This window comes from Peromyscus leucopus, chromosome 8b (genome assembly GCF_004664715.2).
Source record: "Peromyscus leucopus breed LL Stock chromosome 8b, UCI_PerLeu_2.1, whole genome shotgun sequence".
NCBI classification, from domain to species: Eukaryota; Metazoa; Chordata; class Mammalia; order Rodentia; family Cricetidae; genus Peromyscus; species Peromyscus leucopus.
Window position 1 is genome coordinate 71,493,419 of NC_051086.1, and position 27,791 is coordinate 71,521,209.

Here is a 27,791-nt window from a genome sequence, read left to right on the forward strand (position 1 = left end):
CAAAGCTACACAGAGAAACCCTGTCTCAAAAAACCAAAAAAAAAAAAAAAAAAAAAAATACACGGGACCTCAGTGCAATTTCTGGGGGCTCAGTAGCCTAGGTGGACCATGTCAAGATTTCCCTTAGTCAAAGTCAGTTGTTGATTGGGCCGCTCACATAGCTGAAAACGAACCTTGAAGACCTGGGGGGAGGGCCTCTTTGGAGTCCACATCTTTGTCACTTGTGGCCTGGGGTTGCAATGCAGTGGCACAGTGCTTGTCTAGGTGTTAGGAATGAGGCCCTGGGTTCCATCCAGGATTACTCCAAACGGTAATAAAAGCCCTCCATTGGTGAGTGGTCTGCCGAGTGAGCTACCCAGTCACTGAGGGTCCCCGACACAGCTGGATGGAAGGCCATCCCGAGAGAGGCATCTCTGTGACACGTCTGGGCTGCTGGTCCTGCGGCTGTCACTGTGCAGAGCCAGTGGCTGAGCGGCTGGGCCCGGAAGCCCCACCCCCCGTCCCGCCCCCCAGGACTTTGTCTACGCTTTTGTCGTTTGTACACCTGCTGCACACCTTTCCCTCCTTCCCCTTGTCACCTGCCCTCGTGTGTTGAGAACAGCTAACTGCACCTCACGGCTGAAGTCCGCAGACGGAGCAGAGAGGACACTGCTCAGGGGCTCTTCTTTCCAGTTTTACACAGGGCGGCTGTGCTCTTACAGGCAGAAGCCAGGCTGCTTCCCACTGTAGAGACTGGGTTTAAGGAGCTGTGTGGGGACCAAGCAGAAAAGACACACACTGGGAAGATCCATCGCGTTGAGCTGGCTGAGCTTTACCGGTTACTTCGAAACTGCAGGTTGCTGTGAGGAAGCCACTTGGCAGATGTGACTTTAGTCAGCTAACAATATGCAAATAAGATTATCCTGGCTAAGGTGGATCTCTGTGAGTTCGAGAGTGAGATCCAGGACAGGCACCCTGTCTTCAAAAACAAAAACAAAAAAAGATTATGGGGGTGGGGGGGAGCGGTGGTGGCGCATGCTTTTAGTCCCAGCACTCGGGAGGCAGAGGCAGGAGGATCTCTGTGAGTTGGAGGCCAGCCTGGTCTACAGAGTGAGTTCCAGGAAGGACTCCAAAGATACACAGAGAAACCCTGTCTCAAAAAAAATAAAAAAATAAAAAAATAAATTGTCCTGGCTACCAGGGAGCCACCACCTATGAGAGGCCTGCCTGAGCTCCCAGGCTGTCTTTTTTCACAGCCTGCTCTACAGACTTCAACCTTGCCTAGCCAGGCCCCACAACCGCATAAGGCAAGTCCTTGCAAGGGACTTAGCTAGTCAGTAGACAAGACAGACTACTGGTGCTGTTGGCTGTTTCTAGAGTAGAAGAAGTAGCTTTTATACAAATCGTCAAAGACAATCTCGCTTCCCTGGGAAGCTGAAGATTAGTTTTCACCAAAAGAAGAAAACCAGACATTTAACAAGCATGGCTAGTCCCAGGAATTCAAAGGACTGTGTTGATGGAGTCAAGCAGAGACTCAAGGCCACCCTCCTCCAACAGTATTTAGTGTGTTCAGCCCTCAGCACTGTACGGGAGTACTACACAGCCACTTTCAGTGATGCCGGGTACCAGCTGCTTCTAAAAGGTTGGAAATACCAACTATCCTAACACCAACTGTGGCTAAAGTGGGGAACCCACTAGCTGCAGAATAAAGAGGGAGAATTGACCTTCTGTAGTTCTGGAATACCGGGTCCTGGGAAGGGGGTTGGCCAAGTGTGGTCCAGTCACATGCAGCCCTCCTGTCGGTTAAAGGAGTCCCAGAATCGTGATGCTCATTTATTCACTATCACTGCTTTCTGCTACACTGGCTGTGCAGATGTGATAACTACACACAGCTGCAAGATTCACACACACACACACACACACACACACACACACACACACACACACACACACGGACATAAATGCTCGTAGCAGCACAATTCACAATAGAAAAAAAAAAAAAAAAAAACCTTCAGCGGATGAACCAAATGTAGTGAGTCTATTTAATGGACTAGTACTTGGCCAGAAAGATGAGGCATTTGGCATATCATGAAAACACACCAAGAAGCTAGACTCAAAGGCTAGCTTCTGAATATTACCTGGTCCCACTTATGTGAAATGTGAATAGGCAAATTCTGAGACACAAAGTAGATTAGTGGGCTGGGGAGATGGCTGTCAGTAAAATGCTCGCCACCCAAGCTTAAGGACCTGAGCTTGATTTCCCAGGATCCATGTTTTAAAAAAAAAAATCAGGTGCAGGAACCGGAGAGAGGGCGCAGCAGTTAAGAGCATTGACTGCTCTTCCAGAGGACCTGGGTTCAACTCCCAGCAACTACACTGTCTGTAACTTCAGTTCCAGGGGCGCCAATATAGGCACCAGACATACACATGTTGTACAGACATGCATACATGCAAAACAACCATAATTTTTAAATTTTTTTATTGAAAAAAAAAAAAAAAAAAAACAGATGCAGTGGCACATGCCGGTCAGTAACCCCAGCATGGGGGAGGCAGAGACAGGATAAAACCTGGACTCGCTGCCACCCAGTCTAGTCAAATCAGCAAACTCCATGCACAGTAAGACTGTGTCTCAGAAATTAAGTGGAGACACCAAGTACCAACCTCCGAGCTCACACATGGACACACAGTAGATTAGTATTTTCTAAAGGCTGAAAGGGGTGGGACTTGACTACCAACAACTGCAGGGTTTCTTTCAAGGGTAGGTTTTGGAGTTGATGTTGCACAAGTGTGTATCTGGGATATACTAAAATCCACTGAGCTGTATACCAGCAGAGTTCCGTAGGGGACCCAGAACCTAGCGACAAACCAGTCCCTCCTGCTACCTCAAACCAAAATCAAGCCTGCCTGTAAATCAGTTGTCGAAGTTTACACACCACTGTCCTAGCACCCACGTGACTTTAGATGTTTCTGGTCCTGGACTTCCTCTCCTGGATGTGTGCAAGTGTGTGGGAAGGGAGAAAAGCTGGCACTATGTGTGTGAAAATGATCTTGATCCCCACCCCACCCCTGAACTCTGTCTCCTCAGATTTCTTAGGCAGACACCTTCATTTCAATCCACTTTAGGGAAGCATCGTTTTCTTCCTATACAGATTATGGACCAGAAAGGCCAAACAACTTGTCCATTTGCATAGTGGACACAGGCTGGAGCTAAGACAACCTCACACATTTCCCCCAACACTGCTTTCACATGTTGGACGCTCTAAAAAGCCTAACCGAGGGGTTGGAGATTTAGCTCAGCGGCAGAGCGCTTGCCTAGCAAGTGCAAGCCCTGGGTTCGGTCCTCAGCTCCAGTTAAAAAAAAAAAAAGCCTAACCGAGGTAGACGTGTATCACAATGTATCACAAACAGGCAGCCACAGCAGGAACCTGGCACTCTGCTGGCCCTCCTCAACCTTTTACAGGCACAACAGTCATCCATGGATGACTAGGGCCAGGCCTAAACCTTAAGGTGTACCCATGAGAACCCGCCACCACCCATGCCACCTAACTTGGAACTCTGGCAGTGCTACCAGGTGAGTGGGTTCAGGACAATTCAGTTTGCTCATCCCCAAATCATTTGACTAATGACCACTTTTGAGGGCTCAAACAATGTGAAAGCAATGTTTTAAAAATGAAATTCATCCTACTCCTCTTCCAGAGCTGGCAAGCAAGATGGTCCAAAGCTTGCTATCCCTCCGAGATTCTTCCAGAAGGCCAGGTGACCCGCATCAAGGGGGCTGCCATGACTGGCGAAGGCTGTTTCCATCTGGCCAGGAAATACTTTTCCAGCACTTGCTACAGATGGGCTCAGCTATGCTTCAAGATAAAGCAGTAGAGGATGTGGGCGGAGAAATAAGCAAGGCGGGTTGGCAGAGACGATGCAGAAAGCAGCGGTCAGGGTAAAGGTTGGAGGAGGGCACACCATTACACATGGTGTCCAGGAGTCTGTATTTGAGCGAAGACTCTGACAGGGACGGGGCACTGATGGCAACACATCACAGTGGACAAGCCCTCCCACTGCTAGGCCGTTGTCTCCACCAGGTAGGTACCCTGCATTCATTCCCAGTGCATGTACTCTAGAGGGAGGGACTGACTCTGAGACCCTTCTCAGCTGGCCAGAGGCAGCCTCAGGCCTGGGAACAAGGGCAGATACTGATGCCCCTTTCCTCCGCTCCACCTGGACACCGCTTTGAGTGGCTGTTTCCTCTTCAAGAATTCCAGTTCCCATCTTCCTCTCACGTGGCCCTTATTTATCATTCCCTTCCAGGGATCCACAAGATGGGACTGGTCGCCAAACGTCCTGCAGAATGAGACCAGACTTACCTATGTAAGTAATGTCACAGGTGTCACTTGGAACAGAAATAGAGGACTCTGGGCCCTACAGGGCTGTCGTCACAGCCGAACTGTGAACTGAGGCCTTGTCCTGGCACACCTCAAGGCTCCAGCTGTCGATTACTAACCAGAAAAGGCTCAGCAACAAGGCGGGGTCTTCAGTCTCTTCTTAATTGATCCCACAGGCAGTCTTCCCAAGAGCCAGCAAACCAGCTTCGAATCTGAAGCCCTGCCTACCTCCACCATGCACTGGTCACACACACCCAGTCTCCTTTACCTTTGGAAAGACCACCCTACCCCACCCACCATGTAGCACCAACAGCACCAGGCCAACCAACCCCTCACACCCCCCAAAGAAACCCCAACAGCTCAGAAGTGCATCAATCGACCTTTAATGTCCAAAAGAGGCGTGGATGCAGAGCATAGATGTAGCAGGGTCTCAGCCCTGCACCAGAAATGAGAGATGAACAAAAACTAGACACTTCCAACTGGCCAGAGTCTTGGAGGGCAGGGAGAAACACACATCTGGACGTTCGTTAAGAAAAATAAAACCTAAAATCAAACATTCAATCTGGTACCCAATGAAAGGTTTGCACAGGGAACTCAGTCACTAGTGCCCACCCTCCCTGCCAGCCCTGAAGGAAAAAAAAGCTCAATACACACTAAGGGCTTAGGAGGAAGGGACATTCTCCTGCCTTCCCCCGCCCCGTACAGTGTCAACCCTACTCCATGTTCTGAATGTGATTCATGAGAACCAGCAGCTCAATTGGCAATGACAGCCCCCACCCACCCCATCATGTCAACAACAGCCGAGCTTTCCCTTGCACTCTGGAAGGTCCTCCCACTCACAGCCCTTCTCCACCTCCTGACTCACGAGCTGCTTACTGTACTTCAGACCTGTTCCAAGGGGCCCCGCTCGGCCCTCCCTTCTTCCATTCCCACAAGAGGCTGGGACCAGCCAAGAGTTGCCCCTGCCCCCAGATCCAACTCCAGGGCAGATGGCAGTATGGCCATCTTGTCCTGGGTGACCTTCCCAAAAACTTCCCCAGGAACAGCCAGCCACAGGGCAAAGCGGGGTGTCCACACTAGATGGCTGAGGGGAGGAGGATGGTGTGACACCAACCTGTCCTCACCCCGACAGGCAACATAGAAGCCCACTTGGAACTAACTGTGCCCCCTACGTCCCCATACACCCTAGAGTCCACCTATCCTGCCCCTTCCCTCCCTTCTACCCCAGACCCACCCCACACACGCACACAGACGAACACAAACACACACAAGGAAGAATCCAGGGGACGCTGATTTGGTTTGATCGCTAAGACCTAACTAAGGAACTACAGTCACCAGGAGTTCCCTTGCAGCCGACAGGGCTGCTCGAAGAGAACTGAGGAATGAGAAGAACCGAGGGCTAAGCGGGGAGCGGACGGCAGGAGGTAAAGGGGAAGAGTCAGGCTAACCCTCCTCCCCACAGCCTTCTGTGTCATGGTGGCCGGGAGAACAGGGAAGGGAACCCACAAAGACACAGCCCTTACTTAGAAACCCTGACAGACAGACAGACAGCAAGACGAGTCTGCTCCCCAATCCCACACCACAGACACATCTCAGGGCTCTTAAAGACTGCACCCACCCACCCTGCCCCAAGCCGTAATAAAGTCACAGTTCAGTGGAATATTCTCCCTGGTACTAGAGCGATCCCCACCCAACCTCCTCTCCTTCCCCTTGCCAAGCCTACCACTGTCCTCACAGCCTCCGGCCCTCCTCCAGCAGCATCACCCCAGGAAGAGGCAGCTGCCGTGAGATCTCCACCTCCAGAGACCTGGTTCTAGCCCTCAGCCTCCTAGTCGCTCGGGCTTTGCTGAGGGCCTTGTATTTTATACAGGGAGAGAAAGAGAAAAGGAGGGTGGGAGAGACTTCCTAGTGCAGTACAACCAAAAAATATTTTTAAAGTCTTAAAAAAAATAAACATAAAGCAGCCTTCTTCCCCAGGCAACTAAACAGAAAGAAGTTTGGTTTTTGTTTACTGCGACACACACATGAAATCGAGTATACAGTCCATGCAGTAGCACAGCCATTGGAGAGGACTTCCTGATGCTGGCCCCAGTGCAAAACAGTCCCAGCAAGGCCGCCTGTTTGCCATCGCCGCCGCCGCCGCCACTGACACCTTCTCCTCGGCCTCCTAGCCTGACTTGAAGAGGAGGATGGCGACTTGACCCAAGTAAAAATAGATGAAGTGCTTCGTCTCGTGTGTGACATAACTGCCAAAATTCCGGCCCACGATGCAGTGCCAGGTGGGGTTATACTTCTTGTCAAACTCCTAAAAGGAGAGAAACAGAGGGCCGGTCAGGCTGCGGACAGGGACTCAGGACGGGGTCCCACCCAGCAGTTCCAGCACATGTATCTAGTTGTTCCCGCCGACCTGGGCCGGTGTCCAACCCCAACCCTGCCACCCCAGCCCAGGGCCTCAGGGCTCAGATCTAAGACTGGCAACAGCACTCCTCCTCATCAATAATGGAAGGCCACAAAGGCTCCATTATTCCTCTCTGCCAAGCCTCTAGCACTCTACACCCTGATCCTCTCTCCATCCTCTAGTCACCTCACACCCAGACCTGCCCACCCTATGATTCCTCAAGACAATAATCAGAGAAACCAGGACGTCATACAGCATAGTAAAGTGGAACCTGGTCACTCACTGTCTCACACATTACTAAACCACCATTCCACCCAGGAACAAACGGGGATGACTGAAGTACCGGGGAACAGTTGTATGGCACATGTGTGATATGCCCACTAATTCCCTCCCTCTACACAATTCTCAGGCAAGCCCTGTGAGCCACCAGACAGTTCCCTAGCACACTGGGACTCAGCCCACACCCTTCTAGATAGACCTTTCCCAAAACTGTGAAAGGGCAGTTGTCGTCCACCACGGGCACATCAAGGCTGCCTCACAGCTCTCTTGTCCACTGATGCTCCATATACTTGTCTAACTTCCTAAAAGCACCCACACCACACAATTCTAGGAGGTACTAAGGAACAAAGAAAGGCAAATGTGGCCGGGTGGTGATGGCGCACGCCTTTAATCCCAGCACTTGGGAGGCAGAGGCAGGCGGATCTCTGTGAGTTTGAGGACAGCCTGGGCTACCAAGTGAGTTCCAGGAAAGGCGCAAAACTACACAGAGAAACCCTGTCTCGAAAAACCAAAAAAAAAAAAAAAAGAAAGAAAGAAGAAAGCCAAATGTAACTCCAATCCTGATTCTAGACTGTCTGAGGGAGGAAAGCCATCACACTCACTCACTCTCTCACACACACACACACCCCAGCCACATAAGGGTTCCTCCTCCTCTCGTGCCGAGAGACTATGAGTCTATTTTCTCCCGCTGGGTGGACTGGCAAAGACATCAATCATGTAGGACTAACTGTGTGCCCCTAGCTCCATACAAAGGGAAGTTTTCATGACTTCCAGGTCTGATTCTATCCTTCAAGGGTAGGAGAACAAACAAGAGTTCTGTGAAACTGGAGACCCCACTGAGCACATCTTACTACTAATGCAGACTGCCACCACACTCTTATGCATCCTTTTTACAAGTCCAGAGCTTAGATGACCAATGACCGGGCCTACGCCTCTAGTTAAGGCATGGGTCTTGGGGGCTGGAGAGATGGAGAACAGTTAAGAGCACTGGCTACTCTTGCAAATGCCCCAGCACCCACACAGTGGCTCACAGCCACCTGGAACTCCTATCCCAAACCATCTAATCCCCTCTTCTGACCTCCACACGTGTCAGACAGACAGACATGAAGGCAAAACATTCATACAATAAAAGATATAAAATAAAAAAAACAAACAACAAAACACATGGGTCTTGACTGGAAATCAGGGGCCCATGCTATTACCCCTGGTTCAGCTGCCTCTTCAGTGGTAACCATTTCCACTCAGGTATTCATTTAGGACTTTTTCTTCTAAATGTTTGCATTTACTTGTTTATTGGAGGTGGTGGAGCATGCCACAGCACACAGGCGGAAGTTAGAAGACAACTTGCAGGAGTCCAGTATCTTCTTCCAACCATGTGGGTTTCCGGGATCCAACTCAGATCACCAGGCTTGGCAGCAACTACCCTTGCCCAGTGAGCCATCTCACCAGCCCCATTTAGGAATTTCTCAATAACCAAACTCTAATGTTGAGCCATTTTTATAAAAATTATACAGTCAGTCCTCTACATCTGTAGGTTCTAACCAACCATACATTTAAAATATTCAGAGAAAAAAAAAAAACTACACCTATGTTGAACCAGTACAGATTTTCTTCTCTATCATTTCCTAGTAGTCCCTACAGAAATCAAGAGACTGAATATTCAAGCTCACTGTTTGGTTGGTTGGTTGTTTTTTTCCCCCCTTGGCTTTTCCCAGACAAGGTTTCTCTGAGAAACAAGTCCTGTAACTTGCCATATAGGCCAAGCTGGCCTTGAACTCAGAGATCTGAGAATGTAGGGAGGGGGTTGCTAGAGTTGGCTCAGCAGTTAAGAACACTTGTTGCTCTTTCAGGGACCTGAATTCAATTCCCAGCACCCACATAATGGTTCACAACCATCTGTAACACCAGTCCCAGAGGTTCTGATAGCCACTTCTGGCCTCCACAGGTACCAGGCATGCACTGTGGTACAGAGACATACATATAGACAAAATACCCATACATGTAACGTAATTTTTTTAAAAATAAGACAGAATATAGGGAGAATAGTAAATATTGCAGATATGCAGACCCTAAGTCTTTTTTAGGGAAAAGGAAATGGTTCATATCATGAGGATTATAAAGGATATACCACAGTAAATGATAAAGTTCCCTAAAAATCTGTTCATAATCATCCAGTATTCATTTAATGTTATTTAATTTTGAATACTGAATAGTTCTCAACTGGGACAGTAATATTAGTTCTGAAGTTTCTCTGCACAGTATTCCCTTCCCTAATGCCTTGCTGTGACATTATTTGTAAAACTAACACAGCGTCAGCAGAGCTCTTATCAAGAATCATTAAGGTGAGTGCTTTGGCAATTCAGCATCACCCCATAATCCAGCTGCTTTACAGAGTTGCAGGGTGTTGTCTGAAGGGCTGCACCTCCTTTCTCAGAAGCTGCCTGCCCCGACCCCCACCCCTCCACTGCAGCTCAGCTGTCGATCCTCATGCTCCTGGCTTACCTTCTTGATATAGGCAGCAATGTCCTTCTCTATGTTGTATTTCTCCATGGCCTGTGTGGCGCAGTCAACGGCATCCTGTTGCATGTCCTCAGACATGTCTGCGTTCTTGATCACTGCCTTCCGGTCAGACATCGTGGCACTGCAGTAGGAGGAGAAACGTAAGGCTGACAACTTCTCAGTGTGGCCAAGAGACTGAGGTTGGGAGCCTCAGGGCTGAGAGAACTACAGAAGGTGGAAACACACGAAACACAGACAAGAGACGTCAAGAGGAAGCTTATGCTGGGCATGGTGGAGCACACCTTAAATCTCAGCACCTGGGAGACAGAAGCAGTCGGATCTCTGAGTTCAAGGCCTGCCTGGTCTTCAAAGGCAGTTCCAGGCCAGCCAGAGATACACGGTAAAAGCTCCATCTCAAAAATAAAAAGGGGGGGGGGGGGAACGACACTTACAAGCTTTCAGCAGAAATATGGTCTTTACTTCTTGGAAATACAGGGCAAGTTTAAAAAGAAATGTAGATGTAAGATGTCATGTTTTAAAAACACACAAAAATGAATTGTCTAACTCCTAATAGATATGTATTTCATACACTGCACCACAGCACAACACCGATAGCCAAAGTGGACAACAAGGCACCCCCTGACTGTATCTTTCAGCAAGTTCATTACCTCCTGTTTTACGCCACTGTCTAGAAAACAGGGATTGCAGCGTTATACTAAGGATAAAACCAGAAGCTAACACCTAACAGATTATCATTGGTCTCACAGCAGAAAACACCTGCTAGAAATTAGTGTCCCTGATTTCTGGTCCTGACTGTGAACACTTGTAGTCTTGAGGTCATCTGGCCTTCTGTATCGATTACTTCCATTTTAGCAATGAGGTCAGCTCTCAATTGGAGGTTGTTTAAGAATTAACTAAGGTTATACGAGAGCATCTGCAAACAAGGAGAAGTCTATGCAAGAGGGCTGTCTGTCCATCAACCCGACTCAACCAACACCTGCTTTTATAAATCAAAAGTTTTACAGGAAAACGTTAGCAGAGATGAGTCCTAAAGACTATTCTGCCCACAAAGCCTAAATAAAACATAAAATACTCACTGTCTCCTCATAGAAAAAAAGGCCAACTCTACTTTGGTACAAACAAAGGAGCGTCATACACAATATTGGGGGTTGGCGCACCTCTAAGTAGAGAAGCCGTCACATGCCACCACACCCCATCCTTCCCCCACTCTCCTCACCACCACATTCCATCTTTAAAGTGCAATATAATTGTTGAATTCCAGAATTCAGTCACAGCCAACAATGGTTTGTCATTTCTCCGAATTTTTGCTTACTCATGTAAAAATTATTTTTATTCATTCCAAAAGCGTTAATGAAGGGAAAAGTTGGAGAAATATCTTATTATCCTGACCGGAAAGCCAAGAACTTTCCCTTAAATAAAAGCCGGGCCAGGTGTGGTGGTTCACACCTGAAATTCTAACACTTGGGGAGAGAGGTAGGAAGACCAGGCATTCAGAGCCAGCCTCAGTTACCATGAGACCCAATAAAAACACAGAACCGAGGACCGAGGACAGGGATGGAAGAGGGTGCGCCGCGGACATGTGAGGACTAAGGAAAAGGTTGTTAATATTTTTATAGCCTTGTTTCATGGCCCGGCTTCCTGGGTCATGACATTCACCATGCAGCAGGCAACCAGACTTCTCAAGCTGATCCTGCATGGACCCTTCTCCCCTGGCAGCTTCTGGTTATATGAGCTACTTTGTAACAAATGAAATGAGCCACAGAATCCTGCCCCTGTCCTTGACCAGTCCCATCATCACACACAGCAGTATTGATTCCCCTCACCTCAAGTCCAAAAGTGCCACTGGTTGTGGTCTAGCCCAATGGAGAAAAAAAAGAAAAAAAAGAAAAAGATGCTATCCCTGAGTCAGTCTGACACACGGCTACAAGGAAGCCTGACTACTCAGGGAGAGATTCCTGGTATCGTTCCAAGCTGCTACTTATCTGAGTCCACACTACCCACTGGGTGAGATGAGAAGAACTCAGAACATCAAATGCACAGAATGTACACATGACGGCTGCCAGGCAAGGCAACCCTTGACTGAACCCAAGGCACCTTGGCCTGACACTGTCAAATGAAGCAAGACTTCTTCCACTTAAGCAGACACTGGCTAGTGTTTAGATCAGAAGCCCCCAACCCCTTACCCCAGAGAAAATTTGGAGCTTCAAGGAATCTGTGGTGGTGAAGAAAAAAAGGTCAAGAGATGCTGCTGTTCAAGGCTGACTAGCTCTATGACCTTGGGCAAACAATCACATTTAAAAACAATGGCTGGAACGAGAGAAACGGGGCGATCTCCATGAGGTTTGAGCCAAGCAAAAGGCATCGATGTGTCTAGACCTTTCTAGAAGTGAAGAAACAACAATGTCACCCGGTGGCCTGTTCCAGGTTACCCACTCAGAAGGGGGCACTGTTTACAAATCCAGAGCTTGGGGGTGGAGCCTGGCTACAGACAACGAAGTATGAAATTGGCACCATTTTGCCAAAAAAAAAAAAAAAAAAAAAAAAAGCTCACCTGCTTCACTGCCTCATTCAAGTCCAAAGGATCAACTTTGTCACAGTAATTAAAAGCTATTTTACTCTCCGAGAGAGAGCCTGCGATTACATAATGCTGGTCTTGTGACTACAATGCCACGATTCTTCACCCCTGGCCCCTCAGGCGTCGCAGAAAGGTGAGGCCGAGCCCCAGCAACCCCTATCCAAGGTGCCAGAGAGAAAGGAGAGGGAGCTGGATGCCCAGCCAGCCTTTCCTTCCCGGGGGAGGGGGAGTGGAGGGGGGGCAGCTGGGCCTCCAGATAAAAAGATGGCCAAAGGGCCCCAAGCCAGCTTCCTGAGTCACGAGCCGGTAGCTCCTGTGAAAACGAAGAGGAGCACTCCAGGACAGTTCTCATCCTGTCTCCGGTCTTGCGACAAAAAAAAAAAAAAGCCAAGCCTCCAAATGCCACGGACTGCCTTGCACCATTCCTTAACATGCACACACGTTATTGCTTCGCTTTGGATTTCCAAAGGGGGCCGTACCCCCCACCCACCCACCCACCCACACACCCCCATCCCGTCCTCCCGAGGGCAGCGACCACGAAGGGCAGCAGCATCTGGGGATTGAAAGAGCAGCATCCGCCGCCCCGCCGGGTCCGCAGGCCCCGGCCAGTCCTCCGCCCTCCCCGCGCCAGGCCTGGAGCGGCGCCGGAGTGACCGGGCGACCTCTCTCTCCGCAGGAAGGACGCCCCGGAGGGTGGCGACAGCGGCGGCGGCGGCGGGAGAAGCCGCGTCATACCCGAGCCCTCTCCACCCGCTCGCCTCCGACCCCCTAGAGGCCTCCCCGCACCGCGGGGCGGGCTCCCCCGGGGGGCCGCGGGGCCTCCGGAGCTCGGGCCGAGCAGGGCGTAGGTAGATAGGGAGGGAGGGAGGGGAGGGCTGGCCCCCGGGGGGCCCCCCGGCTCACCGTCACGCGGGGCGAGTCCGCACAGGCCCCTGGGGAGCAGCGCTGGGCTGAAGCAGAGCGCGGGGCAGGGGCGGTGTCCCCTGGCTGGGCTCAGTCCTGCAGCAGCAGCAGCCACTGCCGCCGCCGCCGCCGCGGTGTCCGCCTGCTCCCCGCAGCCCCGGGGCCGAGCGCTCGCGCCGCCGTCCGCCCTCCCGAGCTCCCCCGACCGCCCGCGCTCCGCCTCGCGCCGCCCGGCAAGCCCGCCCGTCCCCGCTGGTGCCTCGCCGTCCGCTCCGCTCCGCCGCTGAGCGCGGCCGACGCGCGGCCCTGAAATAGAGCCCCGCCCCCGCCCCCCGGCCGCGCGCGCCGCCGTCCGCGCTCCCCATTGGCTGCGCCCGCCCGGCCCCGCACTGCGGGCTTCTCCCCGCGCCGCTCTCGCTCCACATCTTGTTTCCTCCCACAATGCCTCGGGCGCGGAGGAGGGGGTGGGGAAGGGGAGCTGGAGGAGGTGTTGAGGGGGGGAGGGAGGCACGGGGGGGCCTTTGGAAGAGGAGAAAGGAGCATGCCGGACCCCCCTTCTCCCCCCACCCCCACCTCTCTCGGCCCAAGGCTGGAGACGGCCAGTCTGGGGAGGTATAAAGAGAGGAGGCCCAGGAAGGGGAAGAGAGTAGGGGGGGGGGGGCGTGGAGACCCCAGAGTCAAGGAGAAGAGTGGAGGGATGGAGAGCTCAGACTCAGAAGAAGAAGGCCCCCGGGTCCCAACTTTGGAAAGAGGCGGGGAGGGGACAGAAACCACCGGGGATGAGGGGAAACACAGGACGCTGTCTGCCTCGGCTGACAGCACTTGTGAGCAGAACAGCCAAAGCCCCGTGGTGAAGGAAAGGCATCAGCAGTCAAGGGCCCCTCTTGCCCTCACATCCTGGAAAGGTCTCTTGCTCCTGGCTCAGCCTTTGTTCCCGAATCTCATGGCCATTCTCCCTACCTGAAGCTGGGACCCTAACCACTATCTTCAAAACAGTGGAGGTACAGCCGCTGGCTGCCGTTTATGGCCCTTGGGTCCTTTGGGGATAGAGGTGTGAGAACCATCGGCCATCAGTCATCCCCACCTGTCCGGTTAAACAGGACCAGAAGGAACTGAACGGAAAGCTTATAGGTATGAGCTCTGAGGTGTCTTTAAAACCTCCATCCATTGGTGGCACACGCTTTTAATCCCAACACTCACTCGGGAGGCTGAGGCAGGTGGATCTCTGAGTTCGAGGCCAGCCTGGTCTACAGAGCGAGGTCCAGGACCACCAGGGCTACACAAAGAAACCCTGTCTCAGAAAGAAAAAAAAAATGTAGACAGTACACAGATTCAGACCCCTTGCCAGGTCAGTTCCCTTGGGCTACAACTGGAAAACTTCAGGCAGCAGATACTGTGGGGTGTGTGTGTGTGTGTTCTCCAAGGTTTTTTTCATGCTATTCCAACCCAGGAAAGACGGACACCAGGAAATGTCTTTTTTTCTTCCCAAACCTTGATTCACAAAGGGTCTATCTAAAGGGTGTGCGTAATAGAGTCTTCAGCGGGAGGTCAGACATTCTGGCCACTCTGGATGTTAGCAAATTGCCTGGCACCGCTCCCGTGTCCATCTTTTTCTCTCCCCTGACCTAAACCGTGAGTGAGAAGTCAGACTTGCTCTGGCCTTAGCCTGCCCTGCTTGGGAGTATCATAATTGAGTATTCATTATGTGTCAGACAAAATGGAAAATCATCCCCTCGGGTTTCTGCATTCCACAGCTCTGTCTTTTCCCATCTGCAGTCAGGGACTCAACCGGGCAAAGGCCTGGGGTATCCCTACATCCAGGGGGTATTCTGATGTAAGCCTGTGTTAATGAATGAGGGGTGGGGCACATGTGGGGAGGGGCCAGAGGATGGATCATCCACCTGGGGCTTTTGTGGAGTAACACTTAGGGACTTCTTGGAGAAAGAGAGCTAATACCCTTTTCCCCCAGCCTTCATTAGCTTCCGGCCCCTTCCAAGGTACGAAGGTCACAACTGTGATGTGTGGTTGTACAAGACATTCACTGCCCAAGGACACCAATGGAGAGAGCAAGTGGGAATGCATCTATAGCATACACTTGCTTCTTGGCATGTCTTGATACAGGCCGGCCAGCATTCCACCAAATGACCTTTTCCAGGGTGCACAAAAGGGATTATGAGCTTTGATGACCCTAGTGTGTTCTCCCTGTGCCTCTTGTGTGGAGTAGAGCAGAGAGAGATTAATTTGTTTGTTTGTTTGTTTGTTTGTTTTTGTTTTTGTTTTTCAAGACAGGGTTTCTCTGTAGCTTTGGAGCCTGTCCTGGACTAGCTCTGTAGTCCAGGCTAGCCTCAAACTCACAGAGATCTGCCTGGCTCTGCCTCCCAAGTGCTGGGATTGAAGGCATGCGCCACCACCGCCCAGCAAGATTAATTATTCTTACTGTGGATTAAAATGGGTTGGAAATAGAAGATAAAACTCTCAACAAAAGTTGGACTAAGACTTGTGGCCCTTCAGAAATTTCGGTATTGAAGTGTGTGTGTGTGTGTGTGTGTGTGTGTGTGTGTGTGTGTGTGTGTGTGTTGGATGAGACTTGTTAAAACAGTATGGTTTAAGGTTTAAGGCTGGGGATGTAGCTCAGTGGTAGAGTGAGGACTTGCCCAGCATGCTCAAGGCCCTGAGTTTGATTCCTGTTACAAACAGTAATATGGTTTATAGATAACAACTAACCTGTCTAGCGCCCTCCCTCTGGCAGGTTCTAAGTGTTTCCAATGGAAGACATTCTATTCTACCACACTACACTGGTTTTCAGGTGAACTATTGCTGTCCGCCTTTGGGTGAGTCGCTATTAGCTTAGTGTAGTTGGGTAGTTTGCCTAAAGTCACCCAGCCTGTCCCAAGTGCTGACAACCTTAGCCATTGGACTACTGTGCCACCTAACAGTGAACTAAAAGTATAGAGGAGCGACTTGGCTCCCGGCCATGGTCCCCATGGAGGCCAGAAGAGAGTGTCAGAGCCCTGGAAATGGAGTTATAGATGGCTGTAAAATGCCATGTGGGTGCTCGGAATTGAATCCAGATCCTCTGAAAGAGCAGCTAGTGCTGTTAGCTCCTCAGCCCCCTCCAAAAGCTTTTTTTTTTTTTTTTTTTTTTTCCTTTAAGACCAAGTTTCACTACATAGCTCTGGCTGTCCTGGAACTCACTGTGTAGATCAGGCTGGCCTTGAACTCACAGAGATCCTCTCCCTCTGCCTCCCATGTGCTGAGTTTAAAGGTCTGCATCACCACTCCTGCCTCCAAAGTTCTTTTTTTTTTTTTTTTTTAAGCCCAAACATTAATATCTCCAGGAACAGAGTTTAGGAAACTTCTCCTATACTAATTAATGCTATTTATGCAAAATGCTTACTACCTAAGATAATTACTAGGCAGCATTGCAACTATGATAATTAATATATCCCCCGAACTTGGTAGATGTCTCTTTGCCAGGGCTGTGTGAAATTGCCTGGTTTCCTGTTTCCTTGCGATCAGTCATATCTTCTGACTTAGAACAGAAGGGTTGATTTCTGTCTCGTTTGTGGGCCCTTGACCCTCCGTCTGTTTTGATTTCAGGGGTCCTCAGACCACCCCTCAACTTACAAGTTTCACCCATATTCATGTTTTTTAACTATGGCCTGGAACCTGGACACTCTTCTCATCCTCGGATTTCTCCACACAGGCCCCTCAGACCACACACACACACACACACACACACACACACACACACACACACACCACATCTGATGGTTAGCAGTGTGGTTCCAGGAATGGATTCCTTTGGTTCTAACTTCTTTCTTTCCACCATTCAAAGCTGTGCTATGGGCATATTTGGCCAAGCTATTCAGATCACAAACTTTCCTTTTCTTCATCTATAAATTGGGAATTATGTCTGCTTTAAAGAGTTAAGGGGGGGAATGCATGAAAACCCAAGTGCCTGGTCCACGTAGCTGGCAAATATTAGTTGTCATCACATTGTTTCCCTTCCCTGTAGTTCTTATCTCCACTCAAAGCCCCATGCACAAGCCAGAGCAGGGAATCTCCCTGGATTCGCATCTTCCTCTTAAACCCACCGCATATCCATCATGTTCTCTTCCTGGCTGCTTTTCCAATGCCTTACATCCAGCCCACTACTCATCACATCTTGGTTCCCTGGCTTTTACTCTAGCCCAGTGATTCTCAGCCCTCCTAATGCTACAACCCTTTAATACAGTTCCTAATGCAGACCAGGCTGGCCTCAAACTCATAGATAACCACCTGCCTCCGTCTCCCACGCACTAAGATTAAAGGCGTGCATCAGCACTGCCCATCGAGTTCACTTATTTTCTACAAAACCTAAGAATATATGACCCCCAACCATACAATTATTTCATTGCTACTTCAGCTGTAATTTTGTTACTGTTATGAATCGTAATGTAAATATCTGATACGCAGGATATCTGGTATGCAACCCCTGTGAAAAGATCCTTTGACCCCCAATGGTCTGCGCTACGGCAGGAATCTACAGCAGACATTTCTTTCCTGTTCAGAATAAGGACTTTGCCCTTTTCCATAGCATGCCCCCCCGCCCCTGCACACACACACCTCTCTGTTTGCCAGGTCTCCCCACACTTCCCATCTCATGCCTGCTGCTCCTCTAACACCTCAGCTGCCTGCATTTCCCACATGCAGATTCCACAATCTTTGTTCAACTGGCTCTTCCCTCTCCCCTTGAGAATAGTAGCTTTCCTCTCTGGCTTACTCTTAAATCTAAGATGCCTTCCTTCCCCAAAGCTCACAGGGGATGTGTACCTGTCGTGGGCTCTGTAATTTCCAGGGCTCATCACTAACCATTTCCTATTAAACTTGTCAGTCTTAGGTCGGCCCGTCGTTTCTTGAGGCTAGGGGGTCACATGAGAGTTCTGGGTATAATGAAGGACCTAACACAGTTCCTGAAACACGGGAAGTTTTCCTAGGTATTAGGTAAACTGGGCATGCCCATCCGCAGCTGAAAAGCACAATTGGAAGAACACGCCTTCCCTTCCAGGTGTCCAGGCGCCTGTTTTCTCTCTCCCAGAACCAGCAATACATGCTGTTTACACTGGGCTCTCCCTGCCCAGAACAAATTACCAGCTAAGATAAATCACTGTCAGCACTGGGGAAAGTCCAGCCTTGATTTAGAAATCGACTTCCTCCTCACTCTCTCCTGACGGTTTGACTGGGATCCTTAGGTAAACTCCAGCTGAATGGGTCACCCCACAGGGTCAGGACCACAGGCTGTGGAGGTGACAGAAGTCATTTTGCCAAGCCCTTTATCAGGTGAATTACTTCAAAGGCTACAGGAAACTGGAGAAGGGTATGCCAGGGCTACATAGAGCATTCTGGCCCCAACGGCGCTGCAAATGAAACCCTTTCTTAGACTGAGATAGATAAGAAGGGAGAGGAGAGGAGGGTGAGACAGAGGGAGAGGTTATGAATCATGATAAGGGAGACCTTGTCCTTCCTGTCGTAAAAACATTCACACTTTCTTATCCTCAGTCTCAGGGTGAGACAGGAACGGTGAGATGGGCTCATAAGAGATTTGTACAGGCCGGGGGGTGGGGGGTGGCGCACGCCTTTAATCCCAGAACTTGGGAGGCAGAGGCAGGCGGATCTCTGTGAGTTCGAGGCCAGCCTGGACTACAGAGTGAGTTCCAGGCACAAAGCTACACAGAGAAACCCTGTCTCAAAAAACTATAAAAAAAAAAAAAAAAAAAAAAGGAGAGAGAGATTTGTACAATCCCCCCCCAACAATGCTGGAGATTGAATGCAGGGCCTCACACATGCTGAGCAAGTTCTCTGCTCTTCAATAGTATCCCTAGCACTTCTGTCTTCCTTTTATGAAATAATTTAAAAAAAATTTTTTTTTCCTGTCTGGGCATCAAACCCAAGGCCTTGCCCATGCCAAGCAAGAAATCTATCACTAAGTCACACCCCCAGCCTTCTTTTGAGGATAATTTTGAAAAACATAAAAACCAAATAAACAAACCAACCTGAAAATAAACACTTTGATTCATCAGGCATACTAAAATGTAGTTAAGCTAGCGAAGAACTGGGAGGGGGGTGGGGAAGAGGGTCTTTTCACTAGGAAAATTACATTTCAACATAAGGTAGCCCTACTTTCTTTTTTCCACATTTATTTATGGGTGAGCCCATGCTACGGTGCTCATGTGTGGACGTCAGAAGGCTGAGTGGGTAGTTTTTGTCAATTTGATACAAACTAGAGTTGCCTGGGAAGAGGGAAGGAACCTGGATTGAGGGGTTACTTCCATCAGATCGGCCTGTGGGCATGTCTGTGGGTCATTTTCTTGATTAATGATTGCTGCGGGACAGCCCAGCAGCTGTGGGCAGTGCCACCCCGGCCCTGAGCTGTCTAAGAAAGTGGACTGAGAGAGCCATGGAGAGCAAGGCAGTAAGCAGTATTCCTCTACGGTCCTGCCTTCCATGCCTGCCCTGATTTCCTCCGGTGAGGAATTGGTGCCTAGAAATAACGAAATAATAAGCCTTTCTTCCCCACGCTGCTTTTGGTCGTGGTGTTTTTCACAGCTGTAGAAACCTAACACATGAACAAGTAGCAGGAATCATTCTCACCTTTCACCATACGGGACCCGGAGATTAAAGTCAGGTGTCCTGGGTTGGCCACAGGTGCCTGTACCTACTGAGCTACTGAGCCATCTTGTCAAAGCTAACATAAAACAAAAACAAAAACAAAAAAAAAAACAACAAAAAAAAACCTTTAAGGTGCGTAACTTAGCGACTTTAAATATGTATTCATCTATCTTTGTAGCTAGCACCCTATCAAAATTTAAAACTTTTCATCAACCCCAAGAGAAAACCTTCTGGGTGTGGTAACCCATGACTTTAATCTCAGCACTGGGACGTAGGCAGATCAATGAGTTCAAACCAGCCTAGTTTACATGGCAAGTTCCAGGACAACCAGGGGCTACGTAAACTGTCTGAAAACAACAACAACAAGAATCATTACCATTGGCAGCTACTCTCCCATTCCTTTCCAGTCTTTGCCAATCTCCTTTCTACCACTCTGGACTTGCCCGTTCTGGACCTTTCATATCAATGGAATCATACAGTATGGGCTATTTTGTGGCTATTTTGCTGGTATAATGTTTTCAGGTTTGCATGCTAAGTGTAAGCCAGTACTTTGTTATGACAGTGATTCCACTGAACGAGTATATTATACTTTGTTTTCCCAATAGTTGATGGACATCTGAGTTTTTCTGTTCTGGGCATCAAACCTAAGGCCTTGACCATGCTAATCAAGAAATTCATCACACTTTCTAACTCTTTTGCTGTTATTGTTGTTTTGTTTTTTGTTTTTTGTGAGACAGGGTTTCTCTGTTTAGTTTTGGAGCCTGTCCTGGATCTCACTCTGTAGACCAGGCTGGCCTCGAACCCACAGAGATCCGCCTGGCTCTGCCTCCCAAGTGCTGGGATTAAAGGCGTGCGCCACCGCTGCCCTGCTACTTTCTAACTCTTATAAATAGGCTGCCAGAAAGATTAGTGTGGCTAAAGTCTTCATGTCTTTTGGTCATGGAATTCCTCTCTCTAGGAATGGAATTGCTGGGGTTTTATGGCAACTTCATGCTAACCTTTCAAGGAATAGCCAGACTGTTGTCCCAAGCAACTATGCCATTCTACATTGCTACAGGTCGTGTAGAAGGTTTCCGTCTATGTCTTCATCAATACCTACTATTTGACATCTGTTTTTGTTTCTTTGTTTGTTTGTTTGAGACAGGGTTTCACGATGTATCTCTGGCTGGCCAGGAACTCATTGTGTAACCCAGGGTAGACTGGAACTCAGAGATTCCCCTGCCTCTGCCTTCTGGTGCTGAAATTAAAGGTGTGCGCCACCACTGCCTGCCATATATGTATGTATGTACAAATATACATGTATTTGTTAATTTTGAGATAGGTCTTATGTAGCCCAGGCTGGCCTCAAACTGTGTTTGTTGCCAAGGATAACTTTGAATTTCTCCACCTCCTGCCTCTATTTTCCAAGTGTTTAGATTACAGCCATGTACCACACACCACATATTAATGATTGGACTTTTAAAAAAAAGTGTGTGTGTGTGTGTGTGTGTGTGTGTGTGTGTGTGTGTGTGTGTGTTTTAAAGGACAATTTGTGGGAGTCAATTCTCTTCTACGATGTGGGACCCAGGATCAAACTCAGGTCATCAGGCTTATCTGCTGGACAAATTATGTGACTTCTTTTTATTTGTTTGTTTTGTTTTTTGAGAAAGCATTTCTCTGTGTAGTCCTGGCTGTCCTGGAACTAGCTCTGTAGTCCAGGCTGGCCTCAATCTCAGAGATTTGCCTGCCTCTGCCTCCCGAGTGCTGGGTAAAAGTATGCACCACCACCACCTGGCGATGAGTTCTTAGTTGTAGACAGTCTGGTGGCTGTGAAATGGTATCTCATTGTGGTTTCATTTGTGTTTCTTTGACAGCTAACAGTGTTCATCATCTTTTCTCATGTGTTTACTATTTGTATACCTCATTTGGAAAAATACTTGCTCACATCCTTTATCCATTTTTAAATTGGATTACTAGCATGATAACTTATTGAGATATATGTGTTTTAAATTATTTTTATTACTTTTAATTATGTGTCTCTGTATGTGAGTGCAGGTGCCTGCAGAGACCAGAGGAGTCGGATCCCCTGGAGCTGGAGTTACAGGTGGTTGTGAGATGCCTGATCTGGATGTTGAGTGCTGGGAACTGAACTCAGGCCCTCTGAAAAAGCAGTATGTGCTGTTAAGCTCTGAACCCTCTCTCCAGCCTCCTTGTATTATTTATTTATTTATATATATATGTATATGTATATATATTTTTTCTAGATACTATACCCTCCTAAGACCCATGGTTTATAAATATTTTCTCCTTTTCTGTGGGTTTTATTTTCAGTTCCCTGACAGTCCTTTGAAGCACAAAAGTTTTAAATTTGGACAAAATACAGTTTGTCTGTGTTGTGAAATATTAATTTAAGATGTGCTATATTTGTTTAATGATGTAAAGATGTGTTGCATTCTTTTATGTTGAATTTGTTTAACTTTGTGAAGCTGTGTTACTTTGCCTGTCTAAAACACCTGATGGTCTGATAAAGAGCTGAATGGCCAATAGCTGGGAAGAGAAAGGATAGGTGGGGCAGGCAGGCAGAGAGAATAAATAGGAAGAGAAATCTGGGAAGAGGGATCAAGGAGTGAGAAAAGAAGGGGCCATCCATCCATCAAGACATGGAATAAAAAGGAGAGAAAAGATATATAGAAATAGAGAAAGGTAAAAGCCCAGAGGCAAAAAGTAGATGGAATAATTTAAGAAAAGCTGGCAAGAAACAAGCCAAGCTAAGGCTGGACATTCATAAGAAAGAATAAGACTCCGTGTGTTTATTTGGGAGCTGGGTAGTGGGCCCCTCAAAGAGCCAAAGATTTAAAACAAACAAACAAACAAAGCAGCAACATGTCTGTGTTTTCTTTTCCACTTATGCTTTGATATCATGTGATCCCCAAATTACAAAGATTTACTCCTGTATTTTCTTCTAAGAGTTTTAGTGCTTCCATTTTTAGGTCAGTGTTCTGATTTATTCATTTATTTTTAGACAGGGTATGTAGTTGTGGCTGGCCTGGAACACAGAGATCTGCCCACCTCTCTGCCTCCTGAGTGCTGTGTTTAAAAGTGTATGCCACTAGACCTGGCCTGGGTGAATTTTTATATGCATGTAAGGTAGGGTCCATATCCTTGTTTTAGATGTGATATCCAGTTATCCTGTGTCATTAGCTGAAAAGAGCTGAAAAGACTTGTCTTGAGACCCTTGTCAAGAATAACGACTATAGGGCTGGAGAGATGGCTCAGCAGTTAAGAGCACTGACTGATCTTCCAGAGGTCCTGAGTTCAATTCCCAGCAACCACATGGTGGCTCACAACCATCTGTAATGAGATCTGGTGCCCTCTTCTGGCCTGCAAACATACAGGCAGACAAAACACTGTATACATTAATAAATAAATAAATCTTTAAAAAAAATAACGACTATAAATGTGAAAGTTTACTTCTGGACTGTCAGTTCCACTTGGTTGACCTAGTACCGGCCTTTCTGCCAGCACTGAACTGCTTCCATTACTAAGCGGCCAATGGACTCCCCCAGCTTTGCCTTTCTTGGGGTTTGGTTGGGGGAAGCAGAGCAGCCTTAGCTGTGCACACCTTGGCACTTGGGAGGCTGAGACAGAAGGAGCATGAGCTCCAGGCCAGCCTTGGCTACATAGAGAGTTCTAGATGAGCTTGGGCTGCATGGAAAGACACTATTTCAGACACAAACACAACCCACTGATCATTCTGGGTCTTTTGAATTTATAATTTATCAGTTTATATTAGAAACTCTAGTTGAGGGGGGTGAAGGGATAGCTCAGTGGTTAAGAATGCTTATTGTTCTTCCAGGGGACCAGTTCACAACATCCACACCAGGCTGCTCACAACAGCCTAGAACTCCATTTCCAGGGGACCCCACACACTCTGGTCTCCAAAGGCAGGTGCATACAGTGCACATAAACTCACATAGGCATACACATAAATAAAAATAAATCTTTTTTTAAAACTCTAGTTGATATTTTAATGGGGATTGTATTAAATCTGGGAAGTACTGCCAGCTTGGCAATATTAATTTTCCCATGTTCTCAAGATAGTTGGAGACATACATATCAACACAGGTGGGACTCCACTGAGACATGTGACTAGGAATGAGCCAAGTGCTCGGAAGGCACAGAATTGGAGGCAACCACTTTGCCTGAAGAACCGGGGAGCAGAAGAGCTGACATTTGATATAAAAAGAGGGTGGGGTTTAGGGGGAAAGGAACATTCTTCAGATAGAAGCACGTGGACTCAAGCGAGGATTGGTGGAAGCCAGATACATGAGGAGCGCGGTGTGCGGAGGAAAAGAGTGGGTGAGAGGCGAGAGCCGGACCTTGGCAGGATCCAAAGGAGGAGCCGAGGAGCTAGAGTCTAATCCTAAAGAACCTACTGCAGGGCTCTGAGCACAGAGGTGCCATGATGAACCTTCCTTAAGAGTTACAGCCTAGATCTTGAATGCCCCTCCAAAGGGCCACATGTGGAGGGTTTGGTGCCCAACCCCCAGAGCTGTTGGGAGGTAGTGGAGACTCTAGAAGGTAGACCTCGTAGAAAGAGGTTAGGTCATCGGGATGCACTCTTGGAGGGACTATTTGGAAAGAGCATTGTTATTCTGGTTGGCTCAACCCCTCTGTCTGTCTGTCAGTCTGTCTCCCCTTCCTGACTGCATGAGGTACCACACACTCCTGCCATGATGGAGGACTGGGAGCAGGACCAACTGACTGGAATCTCTGAAAACATGAGCCGAAAAACCAAACCTTTGCCGGGCGGTGGTGGCGCACACCTTTAATCCCAGCACTCGGGAGGCAGAGGCTGGTGGATCTCTGTGAGTTCGAGGCCAGCCTGGTCTCCAAAGCGAGTTCCAGGAAAGGCGCAAAGCTACACAGAGAAACCCTGTCTCGAAAAACAAAAAACAAAAAAACAAAAAACCTTTCCTTGCTGTAAGTTGATAACTACAAGGATTTTATCACAGTTTCAGAGAGCTAACTCAGAAGGAATAGAGACAGCAGAAGCCGAAATTTGTTTTCTGGGCCTCCATGGTGGTAGAAGCCAGCAAAAATGGCTGCCTGCCTTCTCCACTGTTGGTCAGGTTCCTGTCTGGAGCTCCCTCCCCTCTGTGGGCTTCTGTGACCCGGCGCTGCCCTGGCTTTCCCCTACCTCTCTGGTTACTCCCTCCAGTTTCCTCTGCAGGCTCCTCTTCCTCTGCCCATCCTTCAAATGTGGTGCTCCTCAGAATTCTGTTCTGGACCCTGTTCTCTTCCTTAGTGATCTCACGTTGCCATGGTTTCCTGGCCAGTCATCAACTGGTAACTTCAAGTCTATTGACAGTCTTCCCAGACCAGTCTTTTAGATACGTCAGCTTTGACTGACCACTGGAATGTTTTTATATTTACCGGAATTATGTCCAGTTGTGAGTAGAGGAAAATTCTATGTCCAGCAGTTCAAATAAAGTAGGACCTTGTGTCTTTTTTGTAGGGGAGGGGGCTTTCGAGACAGGGTCTCTCTGTGTCGCCTTGGCTGTCCTGGAACTCACTCTGTAGACCAGGCTGGCCTCAAAACTCAGAGATCTGCCTGCCTCTGCCTCCTGAGTGCTGGGATTAAAGGTGGGTGCCACCGCCACCAGGCAAATCTTGTGTCCTTTTAAAAAAGATATTTTTAAATGTGTATATTGGTGTATTCGTGTGTGTTTGTGCGTGCACACATGCATACGTGCACACATGCTGCACATACGAATGCAGATACCTAAAGGGGCCAAAGGGAACACTAGATTCCCTGGAGCTGGAATTACAGACAGCTGTGAGCTTCCTGATGTGAGTGTTGGGAACCAAACAGGTTCTTAACAAAGCAGTACCCATTCTTGGCCATGGAGCCATCTCTCCAACCCTTAGACGTTTATTTCAATTTTAGATTAAAGGAGGCCAGAGGTGCTAAGTCTGGGTCTGGTGGAATGTCTCCCTAGTCTCGGGACCCGTCTGGTTTCCAGCCACCTTCACACCCTCAGCTTTACTTCATGATCCAAGATGGCTGCTCAGACTCCAGAATGCTTTGTCCTTAGAGACAGTTTTCCAAAGTCATACCACATGGGCTTATACGCCACCAACTATAACTTAGTAAGAAGGCCAAGACAGCTATAAAGCAGACTGATGGATGTTTGGCTTATTCTGAGTGGCCATGTGGCCAGTCACACAATTAGACAGGTGAGTACTGAACAGCGGTTTTTATGTCTGTATCGTAGATTCTCCATCAGTACCACACGTCCGGGGGCTGGAGAGAAAGCCCTGTCAGCAAAGTGCTTGCCACGAAAGCACAAGGGCCTGAGTCCTGCTCCAGCAGGTGTGGGAGAAGCAGGCATAGTGGAATACAGTAGTAATCCCAGCACTGAGGAGGGACAGAGAGACAGACCCTGAGGCTCACAGGCTAGCTAGCCTAACCAACTGCCAGGTCCCAGGTACCAGGGAAAGATCACGTCCCAACAAACCAGGTGGATGGCTCCTGAGCAATGACACCCAAGGCTCACATACATACCCACATACATGTGCACCAGCATTCACATGTGCACGCACTCATAAGCACACACACACACAGTTGGGGAAAGAGTTAAGGCATCTCAGGACACACCATCTCCACTCCCTCCATACCCACTCACCCCAAACCTCTTCCTGACTTCTCCACCTTAGTATGGTCCCAGCAATCAGCTGGTTGCCTAAGGCAAAATCCTGAGAGTCCTAGCTCTAAACTATTCCCTTGTCTAGATCCTCAAGCTGCCAGCATCTCCAACAGCATGCGGGGCCCCGTCTCTTCTCGCTCCTCTCACACATTCTGTAGATCCACATTATTCAGTCTGGGAGCAGTAACCATGCGACTCTTCAGAGCTCAGAGGGAACCGTTAAATTTGAAATATGTTTTGGGGGCTGTGAGGTTGCTCCACGGGTAAGGGCACTCGCCACCAAGTATAATGGCCTGAGTTTGAGCCCCAGGACCCACCAAGTGAAAAGGAGAGAGCTCTCACAAGTTCTGACCTCCATGCATGGGTAGCGGTGCATGAGTAACCGATTATACACACACAATAAATGAATATAATTTTAGAGAAATGTGCTGGTTTAAAATACATGTCAAATTTTGAAAAACCAATATGAAAAATCTTATACTATATTGATTATATGTTAAAATAATATTTTAGCAGCCAGGCAGTGGTGGCGCACACCTTTAATCCCAGCACTCAGGAGGGAGAGGCAGGTGGATCTCTTTGAATTCGAGGCCAGCCTGGTCTACAGAGCAAGTTCCAAGACAGCCAGGGCTACACAGAGAAACCCTGTCTCCAAAAATAAAAACAAAAGGAATAATTCCACCCAAACCTGGCTTGAACCAATGAGTATATTAGAGCTACTTACAAGAGCACGGGGAAGGTTTATTTACAGGATCGTGGATGGCTCCAAGGCAGGTACATCATCAAAAAGCCCCACCCCAGCGTAGATGAGGACCCATGACATCTGCATCCTGGAGCTCTCCACAACGTGGCGGCAGCTGGGTCCTCTGGAGTGCCTCCTCTCACCAGCTAGTTCATAGCTGATACAACCTTCGGGAGAGGCCTTGTGAAACTTGCACCTTTTTGAGCCTTCTAAGTTTCCTTAAATTCCTGAACTATTCTAGAGTCTTGCAAGCCTCCCCCTGGGAGGGAGTGTTTCCATGAAGGAAGGGGAAATACCTCTACAAATCTACAACTCTGGTCTCTCTACCTCACTTTGTCCCAGGAAGGTGTCCCCTTTCTTGGACAATCAGAACTCTGCCTGCAGTCTTCACTGTGGTATCACCAAGAACCACTAGCGAAGACAGACTCACAACCGACCTGCCAGGAGTTGTGACCAAACAGATGAACAAATCAGTGACTGATATTCCCAAAGCCAGGTGCATTTTCAGGTAGGGGATAGAACAAAACTTCCCAGGCTCAAAGAGATGGCCACCAAGTCTGGGAGGAAAGGCAGAGGGAAGCTCGTGTCCATGTGTCTTCAGTGCTGCATTGACCAGAGCCCAGGTTACCACCAGCCCTCCTCTGCCCAGGAAGGACTAACAGCTCTGTTCTTCCAG

The 27,791-nt window shown here is 48.6% G+C and overlaps 1 protein-coding gene across 2 annotated transcripts; it reads right to left on the reverse strand.

The window, feature by feature from the left end:
* Nucleotides 1-4,718: 4,718 nt before the first annotated feature.
* Dynll2 (dynein light chain LC8-type 2) lies at nt 4,719-24,961 on the reverse strand. 2 transcript variants are annotated; one of them, XM_037200535.1, is made up of 3 exons: nt 24,864-24,961; nt 9,538-9,676; nt 4,719-6,663 (listed from the first exon to the last, which is right to left on the reverse strand). In XM_037200535.1, the coding sequence occupies exons 2-3, from the start codon at nt 9,667-9,669 to the stop codon at nt 6,526-6,528; spliced, it is 270 nt and encodes an 89-aa protein (XP_037056430.1). In that variant the 5' UTR covers nt 9,670-9,676; nt 24,864-24,961; the 3' UTR covers nt 4,719-6,525. The 2 variants fall into 2 exon arrangements, with proteins under 2 accessions (XP_037056430.1, XP_028734063.1); XM_028878230.1 differs by lacking the exon at nt 24,864-24,961 and adding an exon at nt 13,034-13,286.
* Nucleotides 24,962-27,791: the final 2,830 nt, after the last annotated feature.